This window comes from Phalacrocorax aristotelis, chromosome 2 (genome assembly GCF_949628215.1).
Source record: "Phalacrocorax aristotelis chromosome 2, bGulAri2.1, whole genome shotgun sequence".
Taxonomy (NCBI): Eukaryota; Metazoa; Chordata; class Aves; order Suliformes; family Phalacrocoracidae; genus Phalacrocorax; species Phalacrocorax aristotelis.
In genome coordinates this window covers 18652811-18672520 of record NC_134277.1, presented here as the reverse complement: position 1 = coordinate 18672520, position 19710 = coordinate 18652811, and the positions used below count along the sequence as shown (strand labels likewise).

At 41.1% G+C, this 19710-nt stretch overlaps 1 protein-coding gene across 14 annotated transcripts in view; it reads right to left on the bottom strand.

The window, feature by feature from the left end:
* The window catches only part of ABI1 (abl interactor 1), an 84119-nt gene that overhangs the window by 28252 nt on the left and 36157 nt on the right, over positions 1-19710 (bottom strand). For all 14 annotated transcript variants that reach the window (XM_075082600.1, XM_075082607.1, XM_075082604.1 and 11 more), the window contains exon 3: positions 1365-1541. In XM_075082600.1, coding sequence (XP_074938701.1) covers positions 1365-1541 — 177 coding nt within the window. The remainder of the gene's footprint in view (positions 1-1364; positions 1542-19710) is intronic.

Genomic DNA, 19710 nt, shown 5'->3' with positions numbered 1-19710 from the left:
AACAACTTCAACGTTTACGGATCAAGCAACCTGTTTTGTGCAGGCTCAAAACAAGCAGTTCAGCAAAGCATCAACTTCAGAGACTAACAGTAATTACTTTACTTTTAAAAAGCCTTCTATAGCACTTGATCCCTGGAGCACTTAAATGCAGAAACCAATATCCTGACACTGAATTTGTGGATTCCTGTATTCTCCATTCATAGAGCTCTCTCCTCAAATGCAGAGACTGTACTGAAAAATTACCAACTTCTCTGACCCCAGTCTTTCTATTTCACAGCAATTCAGGGCACGTCCTTCAGGCTTCTACGTAGGATTGTGCTTCATCCAGTCCGTCTTAAATTATCAGTGTAAAATAACCTTAAGAGTTACAGGTTTAGCTACAAACAAAACAAAACAAAAGCAGGTAGTCCAAAATCACTAACTTAATTCATAGCCACGAGCTGTCATGGTACAGAGCTACTTTCTAACTTGTGTTGGAATTAGACTCCTCTGGGCATACAGAGGGTTACTACGAACCAGGAGGTACCCTGGCACTCTTGTGTCAAGTAATTCTGAAAGATCTGTTCCTCAAGAGCTCAGTGATTCAAAGGGCACGCGATGGGCTGATCTAGCTGCACAACTGACTGACCACAGCACATCAAGCTTTAGAGGATACATGGGTGTTGAATAAAAGCTTTTTAGTGCCATTCATGGGAACATTGTTGTGAACTAAATACACCTGGAAGGCCTGCTCTAGGGGGACACAAAGCTGTTTTTTATAAAAAGATGTCCAGAGAGCAAAGTTAATTCACTTCAACTATGACCATTTCAAGGGAGGTAGACATTAATTTATCAAGGCATTTATTTAAAGAAAAGGAAAATGAGACCATCCAAAAGCACAAATGGCAGTGAGACATCAAATGCCAGTGAGATCAAAATTTCAACTAGCTCACCCCCCTTCTCCTGACCACCCTCTAAAAACCCCAACAAAACAACCCCAGCCCACCAGCCAGTTTTCCCATAACAGATGACTTATTTTTTCTCAATAACTGAAGAAATAACTTCATTAGAGGAAGAAAGAGTGATAATTTTAACAATCAGTCATGGCTTTTTTGACAAGTTATTAGCCTACGGTCATGAACCATTATTTCCAGACACTGTGACTATCACTGACAGTCACAAGGTTATGGCAAACATTGCTCCAAAAACCCTCACTGTAAAACAATCCATTTTGTTATTGAAATGTTTGTACAAGGGAGCATATGAAACCCATAATCCTTCCTACCATAAATGAACTAAACATTTTAACATCAGCAACATTATGCCCTAACACTATCTCCTGGTCTGTGTTACTTGGGAGTCCTAAATTGTCCAGGTATTCTTACCTTTACGCCATGGCCAACATCATCCAGCACTGTGTAGTCTATAGGTTTTCGAATATACCTTACAGGACGTTCCATGTTCGCTGGTGCTATAATTTTGTGAGTTCTCGATGTGTTCTTATTGGTCGTCAAAATGCCTATCTCTCTGCGAGCGACCTTTTCTTTATGGATGTCCACAGTCTAGATTAAAAACAAGAAAGTAGTGGTTTCTTTAGGCATTTGCTGTTTTCTTTACAGAGCTGTCTACACAATTAGGCTTCACTGTAAGAGAGAGTCTGCTGGAAGGATGGCAGTTTATTGACGGAATGAATTTAATCTACATGAACATTGTTTGAAAATTACACTTTAATGAGGTAACCAATATTAGTAATAAAATTACAATTATACGTTATGGCTTTGACACTCTAAAGACACTATGCAGATACAGTACTTGCAGATTAACCCTCAATGTTCTTCTGACCTACACTAGCAATAAATTACTCCAACTTCACAGCTGGGAAACCAGGACAGACAAGCTAAGCAATTTGCCCACTATCCCAGAGAAGGACTAAGTTTGGGAAGTTTATGCAGTAATTTCTTTCAGCAAAGCCATCAGTGCGTATCAGAGTAAGAGTCTGCATAAGGAAAGACTAATTTCAGCACTCAGGCTAGTTTCAGTCATAGTGTTTATAGCAGCTTTACTAACAGAATAAAACAGAGCCTTAAAGATGCAAGTAAAGGAATATAAAATATGCTGAGCTCCATCATTTTATTAGGAAATACCTACAGACAAAGAAAGGTCAGTTCAGCAGTCTGTGAAGGATCAAACTAAGCTTCACATAACAGACACATGCTTCTACATGCAATACAACCACTGCTTAAACCCTAGCTGAAGAAGAACAAGTAGAAATCAAGCATCAGATGCCATAGGAAGTCCCACCTCTAGGAAGCCTATTTCAAGATTCAGGGACTGAATTTACCAGTTTAAGCACCTACTAGAGCCTCAGAATCTCACTGCAGGAGATGTTATCTGACAAAAAAAATACCACTCCAAGCGTCTTTGAACAAAACCTATCCAGCCACCACTTTTTCCACTATGGAAAATAATTCTGCAAGCATCAATTCCTCCTGGAGAGACTTTCATAGAAACAGAGTAAAGGTTCAGAAAGAAAGAAAAATCCTTGTTGTTTAGGTACGTGTCTACAAATGGCCTAATCTAAAATGGATATTGTGATGTGCAAGGTTTTGATGAAGCACAAAATTAATTTATATTACACTCTGCTGCTGTATGAGGCAAGATGAAAAAAAGCAAGGTAAGCATCCAGGAAATGACCATTTCTAGGAAAGCCAGCATTTAGTGTTCAGAGTTCATTATGAAATGCCTTCAGTTGAACTGGTTTTTTCATTAACTGGTGCACATGCTCAAATAATCTTAAATTCTCCTAAATACAAACAAAATCCTCCTTAATAGCTCTGATACATGGCATTGCAGATTACAAGTGGGAACACAAGCAGAGAAGCACCTAAAAACAGTGATATCAAGCAACCTTGTTTTCATTTAGCTTTAAGCTAAATAACAGACAACTTGTAACATCACAAAAGGCTCTTTTAGTTTGGAAGCGCACGGAATCTTAATTGAAGTAAGAGTTGTGATTTCCCAGAGCAATGCAAGACATTAAATGTGTATGTCTGCATGAGCTTATTTGGAATAAGTTAATTAAATATCTCAATAAAGCTTTGGAGCAAGCTTTATTGTTCCAAATACTCATGCTCTAAAAAAATCCCAAAGTCAGGAATAAAAAGCACCTTTCCAAAAGAGACAATCCTATACATCATGCATTTACCACTACATCAGTATCAGATATCAGCGACTGTACTCACATTTGCTCTGGCAGTCAATTTCACAGATGACAGAGCAAAGACTTAAGAAAAAGACTACCCATATTTCTTCAACTCCAGCTATTATTTGTTAATTTCCTTTTAGAGATTAAAATATACATGTTAGTTCTGCCTTTTAGTTTGCTTTCAGCAAGATCAAGACATGTTACCTCAGCGCTGTGCTACATGTTCTTACATCATCTCTCTTCCAGCTCCTCCATACAACCTGAACCTTTTTGTTCAACAATACTACCAGGTCTCAAATTATCTTACAGAACTCTTTAATAATACGCAACTCTTCATATTTTGTAATACATGAGCACTGCATAAAACCCCCTCTATTTCGAGTCATCTAAACAACTTAGCAATACAGGAGGCTGAGGAGAACATAAAATTTAAAGCACATACTACAATGTTTTGAAAGAGGGTATTTTAAAATGCTATGCCCCTTGAAATAAATCCATGCTTCTACTTAATTCTCATAAACAAAATCTGTCATTACTAATAAATTCATCCAGTGGATGGACAAAAATGCATCTTTATACTAACAGTTTCTTAATGCCTTTGTCAAAAGAAATGAGAAACAAAACAAAACAAAGCCCTTCACAGTACAAAAAGATGTGTCTTCTCCTATCAGGTAGTCCATGAAGACTGACTTTTCCTCCCTGCAATGAACAATGAAAATTCCATAAATTACCAGAGCAGTGGATAAGAAATTCCAGGAACAGATGCTGTACCATACATGCTTTGGAAAATGACTTAAGTAATCTTGTGTTAACAAAAAAAACCCACAACCTTAGAACAAGAAAAGAGCATATCTTAATTAAATCAGACAGCTTATCCAAAATTAAAGATAGAGCAGCAAATTTGTAACATCTTCCCATGGATTTCAGTAACATAAACCAAGCAAAGAGAAAACTATCTGTATCACAGTGCAGAGCCAGCAACTCACGGCATGTATGTAAATCCTGACTGGCATGCAGGCATGCCTATGCAAGACATTAAATTGCTGTTAGAGCAAATGAGACTGCAACTCTTACCACATCTGGTACACTGGAAAAGCAAGGTGGCATTTTGCTCCTATGCAGAGCAAAGGCTTCCAGCATATGCTTTGTCCAGAGCAATATGCCGCCCATCAGCTACCTAGAAAGCATCTTGCTTCAAGAAGAAATTACTTTTTCTAGATCTATAAAGACTGTATGTTATTGTTATGTGAGCATTAGGCAAAACAAAGCACACAAGTTGTTCATGTCTGTTTTTTATTTATGTCTATTTGCTTGATGTTGATGTGGAAATATATTGTTTAGTCACAGGCAATGTTTTTCACTTCCAGAAGAGGAAAAACCCAAAACACAAGCGATTTTTAGCAGGATAGCATAGCTATTCAGCCAGACAACAGTTAATTCCCAAGAGAGACAAGCCACATATACCATGTAACAGCCAAACCAAACCATGTTCAAAGGTCTGGCCACACTTGGCACCTGTAGCTATGAGCAAGTGCCTGCTCTGCTATGGTAACAAGACAGCTAAACAGTAGTTAGTTTGTGATTTCATTCACAAAACCTACTTTTAAATATTGAAGATGGAGAGAAGGAAAGTATGGCAAACTGGCTTGGGTAGACACAGGTTAACAAGCACTAGCAAACAGTCAAACCAGCTTCAAATATGCTTGGCTGAAACAAACACATAGCATAATTTAAAATCTGGGGAATAGGGATGGGATTCTCACTCCTAGACAACAAAATCCAGCAGGAGAAAGAGTCCAGAATTGCACTGATCTGCAGAAGAGGGAGAAGACAGCCCTTCCAAAGGCACAACATGTTTACTTTAGGAAGCAAATTTAAATTAAGCCATCAAACAAATGCCTTTGCCATTATAATTGGGTGCTAGGGACCATGCCAGCTCATCCCAGAAGCAAAGTTAAGTTTGGAGGTTGAAGGAACTTGTTAATGATTAGTGACCTCCGCTATCTGTCTGCTTCAAACCCTATGAAAAAAATCCCAGTTGATCAACAGGATGTAGAGTTAAAATTTAACTGCTTGCTTCCTCAGAAGTAGCCTCAAGGCCAAGTGCAGCATAGCAATAATTCAGCAAATAGTTGTTCTTTTCTCTTCTTTTTCTGTGCTGCAGATACTGCTCTGCCCATGTGCTATGAGGTGCAATCTCAAGACACTTCACAAGAAATAGACTGCAGTACATTTGCTCAAGCTAATTTGAGGATATCTAACTATTTTAATAAAGCCCACATACACAGGGATATGTTTTAAAAAGGGAAAAACAACTTCAAGTTTTGACAATCTTTAATCCTAAACCACTGCAACTCAAATTTATGAGCCAGATACTCACACAGCCACCTCTTCTCTCACTGAATGCACACATAGCTGGTGAAGAGCAGGGTAAAAAAGAAAAAAACCAAAACTATCAAATCAACTCAGCTAACCAGGCACTGCCAACTTCAGGCTGTCCTGAAGGACAAGACAACTCACTACACTAATATATCACAGACTCACACCATGTAAATACCCTTTAGATTTGTGTTAAATTAACGGATACTCAAGAAGCATTGTGCAGGAAAACTCCACTTCAGGCTTCCTACTCCACTTCTCCCCAGCTCCTCAAGAATGAAGCTGTAACAGCACACACACCTGGCAGAAGGCACAGGAGAAGCATTGTGTGGTGCTGCACAGCTATCATATCAGCAAGCTGCGAAAAGCTGCCAGGCTTGTGGGAGGAGTGAAGTAACAGTTAGGGGAGAGAAGAACAGCTGCCCAGTCCTTAACAGTGAAAATGGTGGCTATCAGGTAAAAACAGTTGACAAATCAACCCCCCAAATGAGGTTCTAAGATACAATGTAGGAAGCTACAAATTAAAAAAATAAAAAAAACCCTCCACCAAACCCCTCAAAAAAAACTCAAACCACCACACACTTTCATACATGAAATTGAGGATGAGTGAAAGGTCACTTCAAGGGCATTTCCTAGGTTTAAAAATCTAGCATCCAAATCACATTAGACAAAAAAAAAAATCTTAAAATTACACTGCCATTTCTACTGACAGTTTTTCACACCATTTCACCCAATGGTTTTAAGAACTTTTATTTTCACATCATGAACATCCTTCAAACAAATGTCCTGTGCTGCTGAGAGCTGCAAGTCAGTAACTTTTCAATTTGTCCCTAGGCTTAGACAAGAAGGAACATAGGCTCTGACTCCACAGGCTTCCTCAAGCTGCTACTTTACAGAAAGCGAGGAGAAAAGGAAAGCTGAACAGCTTGTTATTAGCAACAGCCTTCTGTAATTTTGATGGTTTCCCTTTTTCACTTTTTCAATCTGTGGTTGAATATAGGGTTGGGTCTGTTACTAGCACTTTATTTCAAGTAAGTAAAAGCCCTGGTTACAGAGTAATCAGTGTTATACATATCTAGCAGAATAGAACAGAATTACTTTATCCAAGCAAAACCACAGACATAAGACATCGTCACGCACTGAGCGTGACCTGTTACCACCTCCCACCCCCATCTTCACAGCATACTTGGCGTAATCACGCTTGCTGATTCTCAGTAACCTGTTCTGCACAAAGCTGGTGCTGTAGTTCCCAAAAGTAATCTGTTCCACACCTCAAGTACTGTGTGCAGTTTTGGGAGCCGCAATATAAGGACATCAAACTATTAGAGTGTGTCCAGAGGAGGGCAACCAAGATAGTGAAAGGTCTCCAGGGCAAGGCTTACAAGGAGCAGCTGAAGTCACTGGGCCTGTTCAGCTTGGAGAAGAGGAGGTTGAGGGGTGCCCTCATCGCAGTCTACACCTTCCTCAAGGGGGGCAATGGAGGGAGAGCTGCTGATCTCTCTCTGGTGAGCAGTGATAGGACACGACGAAATGGAATGAAGCTCCATCAGGGGAAGTTCAGACTGAACATTGGGAAAAGATTCTTCACTGAGAGGGTGGTGTGTTGCTGGAACAGGCTCCCCAGGGGAATAGTCACGGCACCAAATCTGCCAGAATTCGAGCAGCATCTGGATGATGCTCTTATGGTTTCATTTTAGGTAGTCCTGTGAGGAGTAGGGAGTTGGACTCGATGATCCTTATGGGTTCCTTCCAACTTGAGATGACTCCATGCTAAAGGCAGTATTATTGAAAGGCAGGTTAATGGAAAGAACCACAGTTCATTCATTCCATACCTGAGAGCAGTGAAATTCCCTTAACCAAAGGGCACTGCTGGCAGTATAAGATAAAAGAATGGCATAAGGAGGAAAAAAAAAGTAGTAAAATTTCTAGTCAAAGACAAGCCAATTGGAACACTAGATTTGACAGATTAAGTCAGGCTAGCAATCCATCAAATATGGTATCTGCTTTCAGCAGAAACTGTGCCTGATGTTACACACAACACTGGGCAAAGACACAGCTCTCAGATTGAACCTATTCAATAAAACTATGCAATACATGGCACAGTGAGAGGTGCAGAGAAAGGAGTTTAGTTTCCTTCCTCAGCCTCTGGGACAACTGTCTAGATTCCAAGCTTACTTGTTTATGCTTGAATACAGAAGGTAAGATCTGCTCCGCTACCTGTAAAAATATGCCACAGCTTCAGATTTAGTTGCTCATAGCAGTAAAATACATAGATAGTTGAATGTTACAAACATTGTAACAAACACCAACAAACATTTTCTAGTAAATACACATTTTACATGAAGTACTACAAGTTCATACATCCAGACCATAAGCTGTAGTGTCAACCAAAGGAAACAAACACTAAGGTGCCTTCAGCATCCCTTAATAAAGGAAAAAAAACCCAACCCAAACTCTCACTTTACAATTTGTTGCTAGACCCAGCTTTAATATTAGCCCTTAATGTCATTCTCCACAACTGCAGATTTCATTGTCTTGCTATATAGTTTATACAATAAGCTTCCCTGAAATTTAAAAAAAAAATCTGATGAGACTAAGAACATTAACCTGTCCTATTTTAGAACTACAGATTTATCCCACTGCTACTTCTGTAAAGAAATCGTATTTAATATGAGTTTTTAAATAAGTTAAGTTATGGTTCATGGAAGAATGGCACCGAAGGAATCCTGGACAATGCACATAGTACAGGTTACCTGCAAGGAAGTCAGTTTGACCTACAAAAAGGACAATAAAACCCCCAGCTTTACTGAGCTCAGCTAGACAGCTAACTTCTTCAGGGAGAGCACCAATTTATGCTGTTATTTCTTGAAGGAAATTCAAAAGAAAATTCAGTATATTCAACACAGGGAAACATGAACATATTGACACTGCAAGAGAAATATTCTACAGAAAAAAATCAATTACAGGTTCAAGGCACATGAGGTATGAAGAAGTGTGAGTAGTTTGACGTTTTTAAGACATCACGTGCAATCAGATGTCTACACAATTTACAAATTATATCTTTCAATAACTCTTGATGAAAGTGCAAGTAACAAGTATTTGACTGATTACTATTGCTTATATATTGTCTGGTCAAGATGGTGTTCAAGAAACTCAAGAATCTACCTACCAAAATAAAATAATTTATTTCCATCTCTTGTCCAGCAGAGTCCGAGTGCTGAGCAAGCCTGGCCTCCCTGGAGATGCAAAGAGCAGAGCCCCAGTGGGACTGGCACCATCAGCCTTGTTTATCATTATGCACACACTCATTTATCCCATGGGGATCTTCTCCAAGGTATGAGGCTTTACTGGCATTGGGAATTATAACTCAACTCCATTGACTAGAAATAGTTTGAATACCTCAGCTGTGTCTGCACCAACTCAGAGACCAAAACCGGGCCGTTTGGTGGGCACCTGCCCATTCTCAGTTCTTCGGCACAGACATCTGGTTAAGTTAAGCAATATATGAGAAGCACATTAAAAAACCTGAAAGAAACTTTGACAGAAGCACTGCCCTGTTATCAGTGACTGGTGGGCCCAAGCCTATTCCTAAAGTAGAAGACTGATGCAACCTTTTATCATGCCCAGTTAGCCATCAGTTGTGTGAAATTCAAGCCCCTAGTTGGCTTTGAACAACTCTTCATCTAAAGGTACCACACTAGAAGCTTTATACTGGTATGCTTTCACTTCCACAGTAAAAAAAAGGAAAGGTCCTCCTTACCACCCCTCTCCCCCCCGCAGGAGATGAATTCAAGACATCTTTAGCCACCCCTTGGACAGTCAGCAGAATCAAGAGTGCTAAAGTACTGTCAATTTACCAGTCAATCCACAGAAGAAAGCCAGCGCTAGCAACAAGCAAGAGTTACTAGTGCAGAAGAAAAAGAGGTGCTTTTTTTCAGTTCCTCAAGTTATTTTAAGCATATAAGGATTTCAAGGCTTTACTATTTCACATATACAATCCTTCAATCCAATTTTCACTAAGGCTAAAAGTCAGTTGCCTGAACACCAGTATCTGATGTCATCTGAGAAACCTCAGAATATCCTGCCATGCCTTCTGAAGCTGCACCATGAAAGACAGGTCTCCTGTCACCTCTGAACTATTTAGACATCTAAGCTTCACCTTGTGTGTTTGCTTTGAATATGGTGCTGGCTATGTAGGAGGCAACTGAAACAGATTTAAGAGTTCTGTTTCCAGAGGTGCAAATCCAGCAGTGTTTTCTTGTAGTTTTATAGATAGAAGTTTCTCACACGTGCCCTTCAGCATACAGAAAAATTACAATAGTAGGACAGGCTCTCCAGAAAGCTTCATGTCCTGAAGTCCCAGTAAACCCAGGCCTCAAGGTAAAAGGCTAGAGGAGCCAGATAAACCATGTCTCATGTAATCTGATTGTCACCTGCCTCCTCCTGCAGAGGGGATTCACAATCACGAGCTTTTACAGATTAACACAATGAACTAAGGACAGCAATACATATACAGCAACTTGCACAGTCTATATAAAATGTCTGCCATCAGAGGGGTAAAGGCACTAGACAGAACAAAGGTAAAATAATGAAAGAAATACTAAGTCCTATTTCCAGAGGGAACAGATATGTAAATGCACACACTTCCATATATTTACATATAAACTATATATATATTTTATATATATAAAAAACCTACAGGTATATATATAAAACCAACAATGCTAAAACACATTTTGCTAATATCATCCAATCTCAGGGAGGCTTAAAAAGGTGTGGTGTGTTTTTAATTTTAACATTATTGGACTGCTTCTATTATGTCTGGACATAGATTATAGGCCAGTTTAATCTTATGGAGCTGGCCCTTTATTTACGAGTTTAAATCTTTTTCTTTATATACACTAGCAGATTTTCAGATTTTCTCAGATTCTCCAAGCAATCACCATTGGCATAAAGCAGACCAGATTTCAGCAAAGGTTTGAAGATATTTTCTACCTTTTACATTAAGTATTTTTCCTGAGATATCAGGACAGTTGGCAGGGGGTGCCAGGGAAGGAAGTGTACTATAGGCATCCCATTTACTCAGGATAGTTTGCTTGCTGTATGGTTTTAGAATTCAGAAGCACAGAACATAAAACAATAATGCACATAGTCCACAGCATGTCCTGTTCCACAATTATGTGTCCTAAGCAGTACCAATTGCTATGCAAGGCATACCTAACATAAAATTGATTCCTGACCAACAGAACATGTGCTTACAAGTGTCAAAACACTCATATGTTGGGGGGTGGGGTGGGGGGGTAGGGGGAAGGTGGAGCACTGATAAGCCTCATTAAAATCAAGAAGCTCAAAACAAGAGCTACAGAAACAGGCGTAAAGCTTACTGGCCATAGACAAATAGCTACACCTTTAGCCCTCTTACTGTTATGAAACTGGAAGCCTTTCTTCCAAAAGGAAGACTCGGATTCACTGAGAATTGGACTCCAAGACCCCAGTTTCCAAAACACAGTCTGAAGTGGCACGTACACCTATACAACAGCACTGAAAAGGAGATGGAAGAGAGGTCTGTTCAGCTAAAGGATTATGTATGTAGACGTTTTTCAGAGTATCCCATTGGCAAATCCAGTCACACATTCTGCTGGAGAAACTGAGCAGAAAGAGGCAACACACAAAGGGGATACGGGGCAAGGACAGACCAGAGGTGCTGGGAGCAGGTGCATGACATTCTAGGACAAGAATCAGAGCAAAGAAACCAGTCCACTTGTCCAAGAGCCAGACTTGAGTTCCTGCCTGATTTTTCTTTCCTGGTGCCAACTGGAAACGGGAGGACTGCTATGGAGGACGCATATTTATCCTTCAGACAGGACAGAACTTAAAGAAGCTTCTCACATTATTCTATAACAGCTACTTCAGAGCATGTTCAGCAAGATGCTGAGAACATAAAATGGTGCAGCTGAACGAAATCAGTTAAGTCTCGCCTGTGAAAAGCCACCTCACAGAATCAGGCTCTGTAAATGAAAAGCATCTATGGAGAGATACAAGGGTGCCTCATCACACCCTCACCTCCTGCCCCCCCCCCTTCCCCATCTGAAAGGAAGATGATGTCAACACAGAGCATAAGGAAGGGAGGTCTGCAGGAGTGTCTTTGGGAACAGGGAGAGGGATGTGGAAAGGAAGACTGGCAGATGGCAACTGAAGGCAAATGGAGTTGAAGTCCTACAGAGGAAGAGATTTTTAGCAGCTCTACAGAGGCCCTCAATTAAGGAAAGAAAACAGTTAAGACAACAGTTCTCTCTCTTACCCGTTGCATTGGTGAAATGCCAGAAGCACTTTGCTAAAGTTCACATAAGTATAGGGGAAATGGAACTTCAAACATCTGGAGTATGGAGGTCAGGCAGTGCTGCAGAAGCAGCTGGCCCTGCACACAGGAGGCGGCTGTCTGCTGGGGCGTCAGTCAAGTGAAGGGAAGAGGTGGGATGGGTCTGTGGCTAAGAGCAAGAGCCTGGAAAACGGCAGATTGAAGCTCTATTCCTGGCTCTGCCAGACTTCCTGTGCTACGCCAAGCAAGTCGCTTTGCTGCTTGGGCCAGCTTCTCTGAGCTGCCCACCTGCAGCAGCTTTGAGAATAGACATAGACAGAGTGTAGGTGGGCACAGGTATAGGCAGCGCTGCCATAGCTGTCTGCTCTGAGCACAGTGGAGCACAGTGAAACACAGCAACAAAGATACCCAATATTTCTCTGTAAAACAGCTTCCACCAGTGTTTTTAATTGCTAGTGAAAATGCAGAAGTGAGTTATGAATCATACTTCTTGTGCTTTGGCAAACCCTACTGCTGATTTTAACTGTTTGAGCAAAACAAATGTGCATATACTTCAATAAGAAGTGCATTCTGAACATCCCTCATGTAAAAAAAATAAAGTCCTCCAGTGACCTCTGATACATCTTTATGTGGAGTACAACATGAATTTTTGCATTCTAGCTAGCTTTTTTTTTTGGTCTTTCAAATTCAACTGCTAGTTGAATTACCTCTTCAACAGTCTGAGCATAATAAACAGGTAGAAAAAACTGCATCACTAATGTAGATCACTGTGGGAGGACACAGAGAAGGGAAGATGGGGAGATTATTTGCAATTATCTTCTACCTGCCTCCTCAAGTCTTTGGTGTTTCAGCATCAAAAGCTGGGAGCAGGGGAGAGAGAAGTAGCTTCCATGGTGTTATTCCCTCTTGTAGCACAAAATCCCCACTCACTCTGGAATACACTTTCCAGTATTTTCTGGAGATTCAGCTGTGGCTGAACACTACACACCACCACTTCACAGCCATTGTATGACAGGCAGTACAGATCCAGCGCTGCATCAGATCAAAACCGCAGCACGTGGCAAATTAACGATTGCTAACCATCCACTTGAGTTTCATGCTGTATGACAAACACCTTTTTGAAGGATAGCTCTCTTACTCAGTTCTCCCTCATCTTCCCTTCACCAAGACAGGATTCTGATAAGGGAAGTACCAAGGTACATTCCCCCTCCTCTAATGTGCTCTAGTCAGTCAACTGAATAGACATTTCAAAGATTAACTAACACCAGTTGTATTGCTAATACAAGTTTCCAGAGGAAAAAACTATCTAAATGGAACCAAATGCTTATTAATTTTATTTGAAGCCAAGCCAGAAATACAAAAATCTGCTGATTAAAAACAGTCTTTAAAATAGCAGACACTTCAAAAGAGAAGTGTTTCAAGTGTACAATCCTACTGATTGATTTTGACAGAACAACATTTGGGATCTGCAGTCATAACGTTACATTTGTATTCAGTCTTAAAAAGCACAAAAAGCAGATAAATGCTTTTGATTATGCAAAGTCAAAATCCCAACTGTACGTGTGAGTATTTCAGTACCTGAAATTAGATTTCAGTAATTTCAAATTTCTTTTTTGCTGGGTATTCCTAAAGATATGCATGCATGGGTAGGCTTATTTAGAAAAAAAAAATAGAAGAAACAAAATATGCTTATGCAAGCTCCCACATGGGAGTTTCAGCATTTTTAAGTGGCTGAATGAGTCCCTCTTTTCCTTACTGGAAGCAATGCCCTTGTCTAGAATTAAACAAAACATACAAATCTGAATATGTTCTTGACAGAAGGAATGCACAAGGACAGAAAGGAAAAATTAAACAGCTTCTTCAGTAGTTTGGACTCACTAAAGAACCACCATGGGAGTAGAACAAAATTGTATGTTGAATGAAAAGCATTTTACGTGCCAAAAAAAGCAACTTCATACGAGATGAACGTGTGCAATTGCAAAAAGCACTGCAGGTGGCTGAAAAGGAAGCCATCTAAAAAAAGCCTATAAAAAAATAAACCCAACAGAACAAGTTTGAGCTTTGTGAAAGTTTGTCTGAGGTAAAGAACTGATAAAGCTAGAATAAGGATAAGCCAGAGTGCTCTTGCCTAAACAAAAAAAAAAAAAAAAAAAAAAACAAAACCCAAAGCCAAACCCCTCACATTTAGTTGTAACTTGGCATTTCAAACTGGGAGGGGGGGACACATGACACCACACCAAAAGAAGTGAGCTAACATTGTCTTAGCTTTAATTTATCACCTCTTTAGTACTTTAGTTTATCATGTCTAACAGCAGAAATGAAATATTTTCCAATATTAAACGTTATGTTACATGGTTGGGATCGTGGATTTATTGTGTATCTCAAAATAATAATTATGCTGAAGAATAACAAAACTCCCACATAGAACCTACTCTGATTTGTCACATGTACTTACTCTAAAGTTTTCTGAATTAATTTTCAGACACATACTTTTCTTAAAATAACAACAAACAAACCAAAAAAAAAAACCACAAGCAAAAGCCACACAAATAAAACACACACAAATTCCTCTCCCAGGGACCCCTCTTCTCCATATGAATTCAGTGCCTGTGAGGTATCTTAAGATGGACAATCCTGGGACAGATTGTTTCCCTAAGATATAAAACAGGGACAATATAAGTAGAAACAATGTTGAGTATCCTTTAGCCGCCTGCCAACATAGTTCTGCTTACAAATCATCCAAGGCACAATGTTATTTCTATATCTCTCTGATCATATCTGATTTGATGGCAGTGCTAAAAGCTAGTGGGAAACCTGCTGGTTTTCAGTTGGGTCAGCACGGCACCTACAGTAACTCAGGAGTATTAATTAAACAGCCATCAGATGGCTAAAGGCCGTACTATCAACACCACAAACCCTCTTGGCTTAGTGCCACAAAAACAGCTTACCACACATGAAATTTCTTTCTCACTTTGTTTCCTATATGTTCAAAGGTTGAAGACTGCATTTTCTCCAGAAAAGAACTATTAAAGTTTGGGATTTTTTTTTCAAGGTTTTGCACAAAGCAAGCAAGTCTCTGTGGCAAACAACTTTGTTGCAACACTGAGGTGCTAATACTATGGGAGGATAACCAGCAGCGGCCAGTTTTTACTCTTATCCCCATTGCTACTGAGTCTTATCAGTAAAATAAGATGGCGGGAACAACCCCTAGTCACTATAGATCCCACTTAAAAATTTTCAGTGTAATTACTCCACTCTGCAGTTAACGTACTACCCATACTACTACCTTCAGCATATTATTACAGCAAAGAGCTTTTCCACGTTACTTTAATATCAAAACAAGGACAAGACAAGGTCCTCACTTTTGTTTTCAAAGACAAATACAGAACATGACAGTTCAACTTTCTGACCCAGTCTCCCCTTTCTCAGACCCCCTTCAGTAACCAGCTATCTGAAGTTATACCAACAGCGGACAAGCTTAGAAGCATCATGAACTACACTCAGCTCAAGCTTTTGAAATGCCAGTTTCCACAGCATTGCACATGAAAGCCTATTAAGATATTCTAGCAAAAAAGGAGAGTTAGCAAAAAATGTCCTCACATGTTTCTTAGGACTCCATTACTATCGTGGACTGAGTCATACAGACTTCTTGTAATTTGGGATATATTAAGTAAAAGCAGAAGACAGACAACCAAATCACAAGCATGTATGACATTTACCAGTTTAATAGGGTGGGGAGGTAGGTACAGGGCAGAGATGGAATTGCTAAGGCTGCTCTACTTCTCCATTGCTGTTTTAATTTCTACACACAACTAAAACAGGAAGTTGCACATTGTTTCTGTAAATGGATTTCCCTTAGCCTCCTACTCTTGGCTACGACTGATATGAAATACTGTAATTATATCTGCTGGGAACATCCATGTGGCCTCAACAGTCCTAGCAGCACTTACTCCATACTGAGGCAGAACCTTCCCCAGCCAAAACTTTTCTGGACTAAGGCTGGGCACTTTGGCAGAGGACCCTGGCCAAGAAACCAAGCCACCAGTCAACTCTTCCTCCAAGACCACCCCTCAGACTTCTACACGCATGCACCCAACAGCGAGTTCTTGGCTCTGTCCTGTGCAAATACACCTGAACACAAACACTGCAGCCTGATGGCAGGTTGAGAGGCAGTACAAGCCTAGAAAAGAAGTCTTGTGCATAGGCACAGAGAGGAGGACATCTACATCCCTGCTGTTGAATGCGTTATCCCACTGCCATTACAGCAAATTCATTAGTCAGACTGATCATGTGTTCAGAAATTAGACATTTCCACTGTGGCATTATTAGCATAATGATTAAACTTGATTGCAAATGCTTGAGAAGAAGTGTCAGCTGTTGGGGATGACACACAGAAAGAGCCTGTAGAAAGATGCAATCAGAAGTCTGTAGTTCTCAAGATCTTGTTTCCAGGATAATTGAGCCCACAATTCGGGGGCGGGGAGGGCAGGGGGAGGACAGGACAGGACGGGCAGAGAACAAAACACTGCCTGGCACAATAAAATGGCGGGGGGGGGGGGGGGAAGAGACTGGCATTCTCTTAATGTTGCTTTAGGCAAAAGTTAGACATACACTAGACAAATATTGACCAGTGAATTGTTCAAAGATAACTAAGGAAGGTACAGTGGTGCCCTGGTAAATGTGTTCCAAACAGCATGGTGGGTTAAAGCCTCAGAACTGTACCACAGCATTTCACAGAATCACAGAATGGTAGGGGTTGGAAGGGACCTCTGGAGATCATCTTGTCCAACCCCCCTGCTTGAGCAGGCACACCCAGAGCAGGGGGCACAGGAATGCATCCAGGCAAGTTTTCAATGTCTCCAGGGAAGGAGACTCCACAACCTCCCTGGGCAGCCTGTTCCACTGCTCTGGCACCCTCACAGTAAAAAAGTTTCTTCTTATGTTTAGGTGGAACTTCCTGTCTTCCAACTTGTGCTCATTGCCCCTTGTCCTGTCGTTGGGCATCACTGAGAAGAGTCTAGTCCCATCATCCTGACACCCACCCTTTAGATATTTATAAGTATTGAAGAAATCCCCCCTCAGTCTTCTCTTCTCCAGGCTAAACAAACCCAAGATTCTCAGCCTTTCCCCATAAGGGAGATGCTCCAGCCCCCTGACCATCTTGGTAGCTCTCTGCTGGACTTGCTCAAGCAGTTCCACATTCTTCTTAAACTGGGGGGCCCAGAACTGGACACAGCGCTCCAAATGTGGTCTCACTAGGGCAGAGTAGAGGGGGAGGATAACCTCCCTCAGCCTGCTGGCCACACTCCTTTGAATGCATCCCAGAATACCACTGGCCTTCTTGGCCACAAGGGCACAGTGCTGGCTCAGGGTCAGCTTGCTGTCCACCAGCACTCCCAGCTCCTTCTCAGCAGAGCTGCTTTCCAGCAGGTCAACCCCCAGCCTGTACTGGTGCCTGGGGTTGTTCCTCCCCAGGTACAGGACCTTGCACTTGCTTTTGTTTAATTTCATCAGGTTCCCCTGGGCCCAGCTCTCCAGCCTGTCCAGGTCTCGTTGGAAGGCAGCACATCCTTCTGGTGTATCAGCCACTCCTCCCAGCTTGGTATCATCAGTGAACTTGCTGAGGTTACACTCTATCCCATCATCTATGTCATTGACGAATATATTAAACGGGACTGGACCCAGCACAGACCCCTGGGGAACACCATTAGTGACAGGCTTCCATCCATACTCTGCTCCATTGATCATGACCCTCTGAGCTCTGTTGTTGAGCCAGTTTTCAATCCACCTCACTGTCCACTCATCCAACCCACACTTCCTTAGCTTGTCTGTGAGGATGCTATGGGAGACAGTGTTGAATGCCTTACTGAAGTCAAGAGAGAGCAGCGGATGGCCAGTCACGCCATCATAGAAGGCTATAGGCTATCAGGTTGGTCAAGCATGATCTTCCCTTGGTGAATCCATGTTGACTACTTCTGATAACCTTCTTATCCTCTACATGACTGGAGATGACCTCCAGGATGAACTGCTCCATCGCCTTTCTGGGGATGGAGGTGAGGCTGAATGGCCTATAGCTTCCCAGGTCCTCTTTCTTGCCCTTTTTGAAGACTGGAGTCACATTTGCTTTCCTCCAGTCCTCAGGCACCTCTCCTGTCCTCCACAACCTTTCAAAGATGATGGAGAATGGCTCAGCAAGAACATCAGCCAGCTCCCTCAGCACTCACAGGAGCTGATTTCAAAAATCAGCCTTTCAAAAGAAGGCCTTACAGTTCCACAACAACCACCACCATGGACTCATGCATGACTGGTCACTGACCTGTGCAATACTGGACAGCTAAACATATGCTGGAGTTACTGAACTTCTGCAAGAAACCTAACTGTGTGGGAAGGTGGCTGGGATTAATATACTGCTACAGTCACCTTAATCAGGGAGGGATCTGTCAGTGGGGAGTAAAATATTTCCCTGAGAGCTAAAGGGGTATATCAGGACACAATTTAATGTACTATAAAGACAGCTGTGCAAACTTCTGTGGCCTGCCTCCTCCCCACTGCTTTGGTAAAGCCTGGCTTTCCTAAGTGAGGTCAATGTACTTTTTGGATTTAGGTTGTGTATAACCATTCAGCAATAAAGACAGTGTTTACTCCCAGAAGTATATAGCTAATGGAAACAACTATGCATTTGTTTTAAGAACTACCACGATGAAGAAATCTAGGCAAATGGGCAGGAGGGAAGAGTACACAGGAAAAGTACTTTTATTCAAATAAGATCTGCACACTGCTCACGATCTGTTTTTCCAGGATGCTTGCTTAAGTCACATAATTGTTTGCAGAACCTCTGCTTTCTAAAAACATATTTGGAAAAATTCACACCACATTTTCTTTATTCCATTTCTACTGACTGGATGATGTTTCTAAATATTATCTAACTAGGTGACCTATCATTATCCAATCATGACCAGTCAGCACTGTTCTCTCAATCTTATTTCAGGCAAACATTTCACATTGAAACAGTCTTTAAAAAGTTTTTCAATAATTTCCAAAAGAATAAATGCATTCGATACATTTATTCCAAGTAATTCAGCTGACTTTAGTAGAGAGCATCTCTGAAAGTTTCTGCATCGACTGAAGGACTACACATTTAATGCAGCCCAGGGAAACAGTTTCATAAAGAAGTTGAGTTGAAAATAAGATGCAAATAACCTGGAGTTGTCTCACCAAGCTCCTTTTGCTCCCAGGTCTGGAGGTCTAGAAGTAAGACGCAAGCTAACTGGGACTGAAGCTTGATATTCTCTCTGCCAGCCAAGAGGCATGCTGCACTGAAGGAAGAATGCTTAAAGCAGCAAAATCCCAAGTAATTGAACCTGGATTTTTCTCAGTGAGAGCTTGCGGAAACCATCCCCCACTTCCTGAAATTTTATTATTTGTTAATGTGCCACAGCCTGTACTAAGGAAAGGGAAAGATGTTGTTTTAACCAAAACACCATAAACACCCCAGAAGTTCTCTCCTCTGGTTTTAGCATCCAGATGCCAGAGTAGCAAACGCTACCACTGTATCAGGGATGTTTCAAAACTGTCATATATGAAGGACAAGCACTTCTGTGCTCTGCTGTCATGCTACTGTCAAAACAGGGCACTAACAGACATGTCTACAGGTCACATGGATGAACACCATTCATATAGCACAGAAACAGATATGCTTAACTATACATCAATTTAGGAGGACACTAAAACAGTGGTATACAATGGGCGGGCAGATCGTCCTCAGTGTGCAGAGAGGAACAAATAAAATAAAGGATGGTCTAGCTCCTATCAACTTACGCTTATAACC